Source organism: Tympanuchus pallidicinctus, unplaced genomic scaffold, assembly GCF_026119805.1.
Source record: "Tympanuchus pallidicinctus isolate F22 unplaced genomic scaffold, pur_lepc_1.0 scaffold3, whole genome shotgun sequence".
NCBI lineage: Eukaryota > Metazoa > Chordata > Aves > Galliformes > Phasianidae > Tympanuchus > Tympanuchus pallidicinctus.
The window spans coordinates 99,248,736-99,262,541 of record NW_026294747.1 but is presented as its reverse complement, the minus strand read 5'-3'; the positions used below and the strand labels follow the sequence as shown (position 1 = coordinate 99,262,541).

Genomic DNA, 13,806 nt, shown 5'->3' with positions numbered 1-13,806 from the left:
TAAACATGACATCTAAAGTAGCTTTTTTCTTGTCCTCCCTTCTACCAAACTCTATCTGCTTTGCACAGTAGAAATAAATCAGTTTGCAACTGAGAAAGCAGAAGGCCCTGGCTACAAAGCCAACTATACACATATCCATAGGCGTGCACACACACACACACACAGTTTTTCTCTACACTCCTGAAGCTTTTTCACCTTGGCTGAATGGACAGTTTCCTGGGAAACATTCCAAAAAGTGCTAGCAGAAGCCTTCAAATATAAAGCTAGCATGCCCACACAGATCAGTAACCTGACAGCAGTCCATGCTCTGTTACAGATGGGCTTGACTGGAGTGGGAGGCCATCCCTTGAAGCAGTGCAGTGGGAGAGGAAGTTTTTGGTCCTTCTCCTGGTGAGCTTTTACAGGACAGGAGCTGAATCATATCTGACACAAAATGCTGCCTCATCATATTCAGCAGATGAGGAGGTAACTTTGGTTTCCACCCCACCTATGCTCCCACAGCACAGCAGTTTTATTTTCCAGTAGCAGAACCTAGTGCTTCGCTCCCAGTTGGTACATACCCCAAGTAAGATACAATTTGGTACTTGGAGAGTTCTTCGTACAATATCCTTGCTCCATGATCTGTGATCTGATTTACACTGAGCCTGGAATGAGGGGAGAGAAAAGAGTTTGAGTCAATACAGACTACATGTGTTTATCACCCGTGAGTCAATGAAAGACTGGAGGTCTATGCATTTCCCTCTGAGATTTCAGTAAGTTCTTACACCATATATTAAAAGCAATGAAGGGAAATGTGACCTCAGTATTACATGGTTCACTTCAAAAATGAAAGAAAACAAAAAGCCTCAAATCAGCAAGGCAATGTTCTGGAAGCTGTCCATAGGACTGGAAACAATACAATGCAGAGAATCAGAAACCAGAGAAAACACCTCATCTTCCTCCTGTGCGTACTGGGATTGCAGAAATTCCACCTGACACCCAAGCAAAAGCAAGCTTTCCAGACCACTCCTACAGCCTTCTCTGTACCTGCTGAAAGCCAGGCTTGAAAGGCACAACACAATCAGGATCCACTTAATAAAGGCTGTGAAAACCTTTGTCCAAGAAGTGGAACTCCAGTCCATGGGTGTGTTGGATGTTTCTGATTTATTGTCCCAATTAGACACAAAATAAATCAATGTCAGTCATTCATTGAATAAAAAAACACTTGTTTTCTCTACACTCTTTTTTACACAGTTTTTCTCTATGCTCCTGAAGCTTTTTCACCTTGGCTGAATGGACAGTTTCCTGGGAAACATTCCAATTCTGAAAAATCACACTTTCTCAGGAAAACTGTCCCAGTGATTTAGACCTGTTTTGGTTTCTCCATAAATGCTGAAGCTGAACACTCACTGCTGAGAGCTCTTATCACCAGCAGACTCCCAGGCTCTTCCTGGTAGTACCTTGGTCACTTTGAAATGCACTTGCACAAAGGACAAATCAAGATGCCATTTCTACAGATCAGAGCAGCCTGTTCTTTGAAACAGAAAGTAAAGCTGTTAGAAACACCTCATTTTAATGGCCAGAAAAAGTCATTAACAGGGCAGGATAAATCATAACATCAGAAGAGCCACAAAGACAACAAAGCCTCCCAACAGTCTGGTTTGGTGCTGGAGGTGGTGTTAAGCTCACATTGATCACAGCATGATCATGTGATACAGACAAAAAAAACACAAAATACTGTTCTTTTCTTCTCCATTTTGTTTTGAAGACTGGAGTCTTTTTTATACAAGTTTCCTATTGCTTTCTTTTGGGTGGTCAGTTGATTTGCAACCAAGCTGGGAAACGATTTGCTTCGATTTAGTCCTAAACGGCCCATACAAGAAAGAAAGTCACAGCGAGGCCAATCAGGAGTAATAAATCCATGTAGAAAATAAATCACTTAAGGTTGAAGGAGTTTCAGAAAATGAATACTTGAAATTTCTGGGTTTTTTTTTTTGGCACTTGAACGTCTGGAGAAATAAAGCATCGCTACATGGCACGACCTCAAAAGATTAGAGGTGGAACACCGGCCTTGATGCTACAGGTGGAGTTTCTTTGCCCTGCTTATAACAGTTCACGTCTCCCCTCCAAATCACCTCCTAGGAATAATGCAGCTAACACTTCAACTAGATTCTTTCATAACGTAAGTACACGTCAGCTTTATTCTGTGAAAACCACCCATCTGAGCAGGATGTTAAAGCAAGAAATTCATAGTATCTGTCAGGCATTACTTGTTACTTGGTGAATGATAGATTCTCTCTTACCCTGTATGTCCTAGGGCAGAGATAGGCTCAGGCAATCTTTAGATAATGGATGAAACACTTCTGTTTTCTTCTGTTTCCCTTAAGCACCTTCTCCTGTAAAAATCCTCTTTTGAGGAAAAAACCTACTTGTGATACAGCTAACTAAACCTACAGACTTAACTAGTCCTGGTTTTTTGAGTTTCAAATGCGCTTGCCCCTCCTCCTGCTCGTGCCTCATCAAATATTCCAAAAGACCTGAAAGTGGCTGAGTTGGAGATAGTCAAACCTCTAATCCAAATCAAGCTGCCTGGGGCTATTTTGAGTGTTTGGTTTCTGCTTTCAAGGCCAACTGCACTTTAATTTCTAGCAGCAATGAGAATCCTCATGTTTCTCCACTTTGAAGACAGATTCCCCTAGCCCAAGTTTGTAGAAGAAACCAAGGATAAGAAACAATCTGCTTGCACAGACTCCTACCTGATGACTGCAAGCTTGCTGAAACACGGTAGCAGCTGTTTCACCCCATAGTCATTGATGTTGTTGTTGTCCAAATCCAGAGCCAAGCGCTTTCGAAAGTGATGCACGACAAAGGAAATAGCACTGCAGTCAGCAGAGTAGGCATTGCAGTATGTAAGCTTGATGTAATTGGCATGCATGCGTTTCGCAGCCAGCTTTCCCACTGTCTCATTTTGAGTCTCATAAAGACACCTCAGCATCCAAACAAAGTTTGGCTGAACCTGCACCTGATTGTACTTTAGAAGCCTGGACCGAGTGACACCCTTCAGATGGGATTTCATGCTCCCCCCAAGGTATGTGATGAGTGTCTTCCTCTTCTTTCTAATGACTGCAGGCAAAACTAATTGTTTGAAGAGCTTCTCCTTGGATCTGGAAAGCAGGCCACAAAGGAAAAGATTGGTAAAATGGAAGTGTTCATTGTTTCGGAAAGGATCCTCCCCTGTGAGTGGTTTCTTCAGCCAAGCAATGTGAAAGCAAGTACGCTGGGCAGTCTCAGCAGAAGAGCATTCATTGAAAAACTGAAGTAACTCCTTAATCCCCACCCTCTCTTCCATAACTAGGTACAAAGCGGTGAAAAAAGACTGAAGGGTTAAGTGCAAGAACTCATAAGTGGATTGATCGTCACAGCCACTGTAACCTTTAACTGTCCTGAGAAAACCCAACTGCAAATCTTCTTCAGAGATGTTTGCTGATGAGACCTCCTCTTGCTCAAAGACAAAGATAGAGTTCCTCATCCCTTTGTATGCAATTTTACCCAAAGCTAGAAGAGTTTCCTTTCTTGATTTGAACACCTCTGCTTGGCTCCTGACGTTGTTCTTCAGCAAACTTGTTTTCAGAGACCGGTTTAGATGGACTTCAATCATGAGCAAAAATACATCTGTCAATGTAACAGAACAGTCTGGAAGCTCATGGCTGTCAAACATGGAGTGGAAATGTTCATAACATTTAAAGATAATCCAACAGAATAAAGGCACTGAACACAAACTACAGAGGTTGGGATTAGCTTCCAGCTGGTTCAGTATCAGCGTTCGCTGCCCCGCATCTTTAAAAACCAAGGCAGTGTATTCCTTCAGGTTACTGCTGGAGAAACCACGAAGCAATACTTTCTTTCTAATGATATTTCTTTGGATTTCAGTTCCTGTCCGTGCTGTAAGAATTTTCTTGGATCCCTTAAGAAGCTTTCCTCTGAGAAGGCTTACCAGCAGCACCAGAGGGTGGACGGGTTCATTGGGTGAACACATCTCAGGAACACCGCTGAGATCAAAGTTGGAATAGATCTCATCAAAGCCATCGAATGTGAAAAGAACCGTGTGAGGGAACTGCAAGATGTGGTGGAACACCTCTGTGGGGTCCTGATCTGGGTAGCAATTATATCTGAAGAGTAAGTCTTTCAAACATACAGCTTCATCTTCCTTAAAGCAACTAAACATCCTACATCGGAAATGGAAGAAAAACTTAGCCCCTACATCCAACTGTTTTTTGGCCCAAAGACTTTGTATCTTTTGCAGCAAGATAGATTTTCCAATTCCTGCATCACCAAAGACATAAACAGTCTCTCCATCTTCATTTATTACCCCAACTGTATCATCAAAAAGGGCTTGTAATTGACACACTTCGCCCAGGCTCTCATTGGTAAAATTGACCATCTCCATAATACTGTTAGAGTAGATTTCTTCCAGCAGCATCTCTTCCCTCTGCGCATACGACATAACGAATTTGGAGTCCCGTCCCAGTTCATATCTGAGTTTTTGGCAGTACCTGCTAACTAAAAAGACAGTGAACTATTATTAAAATAACTATTAAAAAGCCTGCTACCTACCTCTGTGGGAACTCTGAGGGATAGCAGGTTAAAACAATTCTTACTCAAGATCAGTTTTTGGCAGATGACCTCTATGCATTCAGGCTGCCATAATAATGGAAAATTCAGATGCTTAGCATATGAGTCACCATTTCCTGAAATCTAACTCTGACTCCAAGACACTGCACTGCAATAAGAGGCTTCTATCTTTCAGATGGGGCTCAAAGTCAAGCCCCTGAAGCTCTGTTAGAGGTTGTTTGACTCTCAGCAAAGGCAGGGTTTTTTGGTCACAGGTTAGTTTTGGAATCTGCTGTTTCACTTATTTATATTCTACTGTGATTCAGGCAGGTGGCCATTCTTTCCTAATTTGTTTGTTATTTTTTATTATTGCAAATAGAAAACGTGCTTTAGAAAGCAGGAACCCCAAATGATATTTTTCTAAACTGACACAAAAAATGAAAGTCCAGTTACTGTGCAATGTTGACTCATGTTTTTATTACTAGAGAAATTTTAGCTCTGATGGGGGCAAAGTACTTCTTGTATTTATGCAGTATGAAAGACCTCTCACAAGGAAAACACATATTCCTGCTACACTTTGGCTATACAAAAAGTCATTATTTAGGACCGTAAATTAATTCGGTTGGAAGGGATCTTGAGATGTCTCAAGTCCAACCTTCTGCTCAGAACAGGACCACCTGTGAGATCAGATAAGGCTATTCAGGGCTTTGTCTATCTGGGTCTTGAAAACCTGCAAGTAGACACAGCCGCTCCGGGCAGCCTGCCTCCTTGGTCGACTGCCCTCAGCATGAAATACTGGCTATTCCATTGCCAAAATGTGACAGTGTTGCTAATAAACAGTAACAGAAGCCTGGCAGAAAGTGGATATGCCGTGATGCTATATATCCACAAACAAATGCAAAAAGAGCTTGACTTCAGCAAAACAGGATACTGTATCAACACGACTCTTGCGTTATACAGCGTGTCCTTTAATTATTTGGCCAGCTCTGCTAGCAAACACAGCAGGTGCACATTTATTTTCTCAGGCTGTGCCTGCCTAGGCTCACTCACTCTCACTCACCTGGATAGAACCTCCCAAACAGTGGATGTTCTAAGGAAAGGGATGATCTTACCTGGATCTGTATTTACCACAGGTTTACTACCAATATTCTCTGAAGGCTGGTAACCTATTTCATCCAGCCAAGGCTGAAGTTCATAGTAAGCATCAGTGACTTTCTGCAGGACACAGATGAAATATTCTGAAACTTCCTCTCCCTTGCTTTGAACCAAGTCTAGAATTTTGCGAACCTGAAGAAACAGCACAAGAAAGAACACTGATGCATAGCATTTTGTCACAGTTAAACTGCTAGACTGCTTAGGGTCCCTTTTGGAATGAAACAAAACAGAATCAAAACCAGTGCTTCAAAAAATTGAATTCAAAATCTAGTCCTGAATTTTAACCATTACAAAACTCATCTTCTGTTTGTTTTCAGATGTTGCAAGAAAGATAGCTCTGCAGGTTAAGGTCTGAACTTGTAGTTAAGTCACATGCTAACCAAAACCAGTGTGGATAAATACTACTCCCCCAAAAAGGAATCTAAAGGATTAGCTCAGTCTGGCAGAGCGTATTTTAAATCCCAGTCTGGTTAAAATGAAAAAGAAAGAAGGGATTTCTCAGTGCCCTCGATTCATTCCTCCAGTTTGTAGATATTCCAGTCACATTTAGATTTACCTCGGATACAGTGAGATCCATAATGGGGTAGGCAGAATCTCTCTCTAGATTTTAATGCAGATTGAAAAGCCCACATTTCTTTCTCCTAACACAGCAATGGGCTCTCTCTCTCTCTCTCTCTGTACAATGTACTTGTTGCTTGCAACTGTTACTAAAACTAATGGCTGTCAGACAGAGGCTGAAGCAGTTCAAGGCTAAGAGTTATCTTTAAAATCGTATCAGAGGTTGATCTCTGTGCCACCAGTATGTAGCAACCTCAGAGCAGAACCCTCCCTGGGACAGAGAGTACAGTGAGCACTGTACTACCCGTTTTGAATGTCTGGATCCTATTCTTGCTGAGGATGAATCAATAATTCAGATCTAAAGCAGAGAAAGGATTTGTTCAGACTACAGTCTCTTGTGAGGTACATAGCACACAGCAAAAGCACTGTATTTTGGACAAATATTTATGCTCTAAAAGGCAATTTTCAGAGAAGCTCCCACAGAGTCCATTTCACTTATGATTGTGGCCTGCTCTCTGTTTCTGCTCAGGCTCTTGATGCACAGCCCCCCCTCCAGCCTTGTTACAACAATCATGTGTATTATGCTGACCAAAAAGAAATGGAGATGATCATACAGTGTGCATTTATTCAGCTTTGAGCTTTTACACTGTGAGCACTGTATTACCATTTTGACTTCCTGGGAAGAATGATTATTTTATGAAAGTCTGGGCTGTTTGTGAAGTCCAAGGTCTCTGATTCTTTTATGATTTGTCTGCCTCTAATTGTGACGCTATTCTGAAGCTGCATGACTGGTCAGGGAAATAAATGAGGAGCTTGTTTTAAGTTATGATGCAAAGAGCAATTGTGTACATCTGATAATTTTCTCCTGTCTAAGGAACAGGAAAAAATGTTTACTACTGATACTCAGAGATGATTTACAAACCCAAGTGTGCCAGGCTGAATCGGTTTTACAAGCAAACATTCATAATGTACACAGGACTTTAAAGAGAAGGGAAAGTATGCACACAGACAACACGCAATGATAAACTCTAAAATAATATTTAATTTTCATCTCCTCTAAAGTAGGCTGATCTGTCCCTCAGCATCTTGAAGTAGATTCTCCTTGTAATACTCTGCATGATAATGAAGGCTTGCGAGCATCAAAGTCACAGCCTAACAGCCACTGTGGTCAGCTCTTTACACAGGGCAAAGCTGCAGCTCAGGGGACAAAACAGCAATTATCAGCCTGATCATTTTTGCAGCTGCCAACAGGCTTCTAAGCAGTGCTGGCTGTGCTTCTGGAGACACTCGCCCACATGGAATAGGGTGGTGATTGTCCAAAATAATGAAGATTGGGAAAAACATTATGCCCATGAAATCTAACAGTAAGTTGAAAATATAAAAAAATTTAAGCTGGTTAATGAAATAAAAACAATACCTTATCTGCTTGAGTTGGAAACTGGACAACAATCTCTGCATCTTCAGTGGAGAAGTACTCATTGTTAATCAAGTTGTCAAGCAAACACTGGGTGTGCCGGATCTTACTGACCAGAAGCTCTCGGTACACCTTCAGCAAAGCAATGCAGGATGGAGGACTGGCTGCCAGAGGTTTTTCCACACAAGTCTTCAAGTTAGCACAAAGGTGGCCTTCCATAGCTGACACAGCAAGAAGCTGCTCTGCCCAGCATCATCTTCAGCAAACTATGTCTGCAGTGAGGACTCAGCTTGGGGTTAACTTCAAGGAAACAGGCACTCTGTCTTTTGTGCTGCTGAGCCTGTAAAATTAATTGCACAGAACCACAATTTAAACATTACCCTCTGCAGATACATCCTCCTATTGGCCATTGAAGAGTACTTCCAACCTCTGTGAAATACCATTACCAACTTAATTAAAAAAAAAAAAAGTCTATCCTCCTCAGGTACTTCCATTCATTTGTTCCATTCAGGGAAAAAAATCATCTACTGCAGGCAGTCTCTCCTGTAATATAAACACTGCAGCTTGCCTCTAACAATACTTCCATATGCCTTATTAACTGCCTGTTCTTGGTACGTAATTGAGTATTTTTAATAGCATCTCCCATCTCAGTAGACAAAGCAGGGCATCTGTCCTAACGTATATGGACAATAAAATAAGTGGAATAAAATTGTATTATTTCATAGCAATTAATTGTGTAGGAAGAATTAATTTATAGAATAGAATTAATTTATAGTAGCATTTTGCTTTTTGTTACAGCAGAAGTTTCTGTGTGAAACTTTTCTAGTAAGATACATGTCCCCAGAAGTGAAGCTTTGTCAACTGAGTTTGTGCTAAAATATGACAGTTTTGCTAATACAAAATGATTTGGTTCAGGGCAGACTTGAGAGGCAGAAGTGAGGCTGTGAGAATACCACAGGTCAGAGTTTCTATTTTAAGGAAGCAAGGTGATGCCCACTGTGAAAATGCTGCTACAATCTTAAGAACCAATATACCACTTAGGAGCACAGAGCACCTCATACCTCTTAGAACACTTGATTCAGGCAGTGTGTGAAAAGGGGAAAATGCCACTGCATTGCTTTAATTTGGTTAAGCTTATCAAATTCCAATTAATAACCACTAAGCCAAAAATACAGTCTTTCTGGATCTGAACAATAACTGCTATAGAAAGGTCTGAAATTAATGATTTTAAATATATAAGAGCTCATCTCTAGTGATTCACACAAAAAATCTGTACCTCTACTTGAGCCTGAATAGCACACAGTTGCTGAATTTGCAGACTCTTCTGTATACCACGAGCTGTGTCTGGAGGCTGGCATCCACTGGGCTCCAAGCCACCTCCCCAAGCATACAGGCAGGAGTTTGCACGCAATGCAGCTTGTAATGAAGGTGCCAGTTTGAAACACGCACAAACGCTTACACTTGGCTGCCCAACATCTATCCGTGTATGCGCACCTAGGGACACACCACGACTGCACCCCAACAGCCACGTGCTCAGGAAACCTTCCCAGTGCTGTAGAAGTTTTGTGCAGAAATAGTGCTTGTTAGTGCGCCTGCTCTCTCCTTGCCTTCAAATACATACGCTGTTTCTGCCTTTGTGCTTCATACCAGCTCTTGGGAGCTCTCTGGATGGCTTCCATTCCTCTTTACAAGGCATACAAGCAGTAGGAATCAAGAACAACAAGACTACTCTTGTATTATTAAAGGCTTTTTTCCCAATTTATTTCTAGTTAATCTAGCCACATAGAAGTCATGAAGTTATGCTGCAATTGCAATTCAACAATAAATTCATTTAGGTACTATTTAGGCATGAACCTTGTACATACCATTTCCAGTGTAAAAAGACAACTTCTTGCAAGAACCTGCATGATTAACACCAACTACTGGCATCCTGTGGTAACAGGGCAAAAAGTACTGTTGCCTCAGCAGGCCAAGGGATAGTTGGAAGAATATTTTTAGATTCTGATTATATATGTATTAAAAAAAATGAAAGACAAATTCCTTCTTCAACAATTCTGTAGAGATGCCAGCTCTGGAGCTTTATATTTCTCCTATTTCCCAAGCCAATGCCACAAACTTCCTTCCAGCTCTCCCATGACAGGGTGTAACTGAGGCATACCAGCTTGCAGATTATTCCAGGTGACATGCTCCTGAAACAACCTCATCTCTATGCATTTTCCACACGAGAAACTGCATTCTGCACAAGCGTAGCTTCTCCTTGATGCTGGAGGAAGACATGATTTACACTCCTGCTGGATTACTGCCTGTGTAGCTGAGAACCATGTAGCCTAGCTCCTGTGATTTCAGGAAGCCAGTAGGTTGCATCTTATGGTTGCTGACTTGCACAGATGAGCCCCACAAAGGCAGAGACTGGGTAATCCCCAGCACGACTATTTTGGGACTCAGTCAACACAAAAACAGCAAAATTCTTTCAGCCAAAGGGAACAGAAGCAAGTGATCTGACTTTCTCACCACATGAGTGAGTGCCTGCAGCTCCCCAGACAAACTGAGCTTTCATTGCACTCTCCACATGACCTGCCAGATGAAGTGGCTGATTTCTGAGTCACTCGGCTTCCTAGAAGCCACGCTGGCACATCTCTTTGTTTAAGAAAACTCGTTTCATAAATGAACACTATCATGAAGACCAAACAATGCTGAAGACATCATTCGCTCCAAAGCTTTTGCAAGCTTTTAAAGAGATAGAGTCACCTTTAAAATACAGGCAATAGAAACATTAACCCTTTCCTATACTGCCTCTACCCAACACCTCCTGCTTCCTTTGGCTTTCTAGGACCATGTTCTTTCTTTCTAATTTGTGACAACTAAGGCAAATATCCAGGAACACACAATAATGGACCAATGACTGTCAAGAGCAGAAAATAAATAGAAATCGTTTCTTTACTCTTTCAGTTCCATCTTAAAACAAGGAAAATATGGAAAGAACAGAAGGTCTCAAATAAGTCTGCCTCCCATTTGACTAAGTCTATGTCAGCAAAGAACCTGATTGATTCCTTTGGGAGGTGAGGCCAAGCACAAGGGGAAAAAATGGAGAAAGAGTAGAAAATACAGTGAAGTATTTTTTACTGATCTCTTTAAATAAGAAAAATGGAAAACCTCCACCATCTATGGACTAAGAAAACGTCATGGCAGATGAACAACTTAAGTGGTACTGGAACAAAACCAGACACATAGAGTTAACAGCAAGGCAAGTACACGCATGCTTGTAACAGAGTGTATCGGCTTCATGAAGAAACTTCAGGTTCTACCTAGACTAAAGTCAACACAAAAATTTCCTACCATAGCAGTTCCATGTGCAACAGCACCTAAAAGTCCTCACCACTGTGAGAAATGTGCTTATTCATTCAGATTAAAAAAAACACCAAAAACCTGTATATAATTCTGTATGTCTAGCTTAAATTGATTGGAAACAGGCAACCAATGCACGGATGTTATGAGGTACCAAACTTATCTGCAAGTCCATCATCTTTCTTTCTGGCAAGAGTCCCAGCTTCCACAGCGTGGCCTGTTGGCGTGATAGATGATGGGGTTACAATGCACCGAGTCTCCTATTACATGGATGTACTAGATGTACAGTGCTGGGGTATGTTTAAGGGCAAACACTTATGTGGCTTCGAAAAAGGTGTTGGAAGCAATCACATGCTAGACCACAGAGTTCTCTCTCTTATATTGGGCACTCCAGTTGCTGGATTCAATTCCAGTGCATCAGTCAAGGGGAGAACCATTGCCTCATTTAGCAGCCATCCCATTTCTGAAAGGGCTAATGAATTAAAGAATTTCCTGAAAGCCACCCCAAACTTCTTACAGTCCAATTAAGATATCACTAAGTTACAATGAAGAGATAACAGCTGTTCTAGAAGCTACAGCTGAACATTAGCAGTGAGGTTTGTACAAAGGATATACACACAGGGAGAAATGGAAATAACTGCCAGCTATGTGAAGTCTCTAAATCAGCAGAACACCAAAGAAGGAACAGAGGGAGGCAAGAGCAATACACCTGGGCAAAGCAGGGGTCTGGTATGGAAAGACAAGGGGACAGGCACAACTGGAGAAGAGCTTCTTGTCTGGGAATAGAATGGACTTCTTCCTGAAGGGGAAAGAAAAAATGGTTTACTCAAGCAGCTGTCAATGGTGCTGTAAAGGAAATTCAGATAGCCTCTTTGGGGACAGCAGCTTCAGTCCAATGAAGAGAACAGAAAACTATCAGGAACTAAAAAGAATCAGAAAGAAGAGTGCTCACCCATCCATTGTAAAGGCAAAGAAAAGACAGAGGGCAGCCCTGGCGTCTGAATGAAGAGTCAGTGGGGACAGAAGGGATGTCAAAAGCAATTGCAAGGCTGGCAAGGGATGCTTATCATAAGCCTGCAAAAGTGAAAATAACAAAGAGGAAGAAAGATGGGTACCGGGCTTAGAATAAGGAGGGAAATGAAAAAGTGAAGTGAAATTTCTCACAGTATCAGAGGTTACAGCAAGGTTTTATATAATCCATGTCAACAAGCAGCAGCACTGCTGATAGCTTCTGAGGGAAGGTATCTGCACATCTATCCAGTGCTTCTTCTGACTTCCCTTTATTTAAAAGTCCTCAGCATTGTGCAAGCATAAATACAGTTACAGCTTTCCTGGCCTTGCCCTTCTTATATCCTCTTTTCACTAAGATCACTTACTTTCCTTCTAACAAAACTGCCATGCTTGCTCAACTGCCAGTTCTGCGAGTCCTTTGGAGTGAGGAACGCTCTGGTTTACTGGTAGCAATAGCATTTATTACAAGATCTTATTAAAAGGAAACGTAGATAAAGAAGTTGAAAGGTCTCAATAGCTGAAAAGAACTCCACATTTGGGTAAACTGAACAATTAACCCCACACCGAATCAGCTGCTCCCAAATAGACAGGGTATGACCAAGCAACAAAGCCCATAGAAGGAGCAAACTAATTAATAGCAGACACTGAGAGAAGCTTATTTGAGACCAACATCAATACTTCTGAAGAGCTGAAAACTAAATCAATAGTAATTTTGTTCTGCAGTTTTGTTAATCCAGCAAAAACTGTTCCTATAATTCTCTGTGAAATGAAGTCCCATGCCATAGCACTAGCTACTAGCAGCCAGCGGCTGGAATATCGTCAAGATTTCACAGCGCCCTGTAGCCAGTTCTGGCAGGGGCAACAGCTAAGTATGTGCATACACCTCAGTGCCAGCCCAGGGCAAGTGGAGTCTTGGAGAGACTTTCCCATGTTTGCTGGCAAATCTTCTGTCAGCAGCATTAGAAGTTACAGAGGTGGCTCTCTTTCCCTCAGAAGCACGAGCCATTGTGCCTCCAGCACCAATCTGTCTCCTGGGACAAACTATTTTACAGTGATAACCATCCCACTGCAGGGTCGCTACTGCGAAAGGAGAACTGGGGATCATGATGTGTTTTCTTTAACGATGGCAATCCTGGCTCACTCGGACAGTCTAAACTCAAGAATTTGCTGTCTCTGGGAGACACTGAAAAAGAAATTGATTTTACCAATCTTAATTCATGTGTGACACAACGTCACAGCAAATAAAGGAGAGTTTACTTCTGCTCATTCTTAATTTCAGAGCTGTTTCTGATTGTAACCTCATCTTTAAAAGAACATCAACTATTTCACATAGTACAAGAACAGCACCAAAGTGTAGGCGCCAGAATGGGGCAGGCAGCTCTCACTTCTCACATCCACCCGACCGAGGCCTCAGTGACTGCCGTGTGAGTCAGTGCACGCAGATGGATCCTCCGTCAAGTTGACAAGTAAACGCCATTTAATGTCTGTATCCCCCTCCGAAGGACAAGGCCCTCACCAACCCGTCCCGCCGCTCTCGTCCCATCCCCAGGCGCGTTACATCGCCACCAGCGAGTGGCCTTGCGGCAGGAGCACGGAACGCTCCGCGGCTCTCACTCGTGGCACCGGCTCACAGCCTCGAGCGCGACAGCAGAAGAGGCAGAAACTTTGACTTCTGCCCTTGAACCCCCGAGCTCGGGCTCGGGCTCCGGCCATACTGCCTCCTCCTCCCGCCG

General features: G+C 42.2%; 1 protein-coding gene across 5 annotated transcripts in view; it reads right to left on the bottom strand.

Moving 5' to 3' along the window:
• The window catches only part of NOD1 (nucleotide binding oligomerization domain containing 1), a 41,511-nt gene that overhangs the window by 27,526 nt on the left and 179 nt on the right, over window positions 1-13,806 (bottom strand). For 4 of the 5 annotated variants that reach the window (XR_008209568.1, XR_008209569.1, XR_008209570.1 and 1 more), the window contains exons 2-5: window positions 7,721-8,057; window positions 5,703-5,877; window positions 2,736-4,539; window positions 561-644 (exon numbers count right to left, since the gene is read on the bottom strand). Coding sequence is in view for 2 of the 5 variants with exons in the window: in XM_052695888.1 (XP_052551848.1) it covers window positions 561-644; window positions 2,736-4,539; window positions 5,703-5,877; window positions 7,721-7,936 (2,279 nt within the window). In the remaining 3 variants the exon portion in view is untranslated. Of the gene's footprint in view, window positions 1-560; window positions 645-2,735; window positions 4,540-5,702; window positions 5,878-6,301; window positions 6,468-7,720; window positions 8,058-13,806 lie in introns of those variants that run through there. The other variant, XM_052695889.1, reaches the window with a different exon arrangement.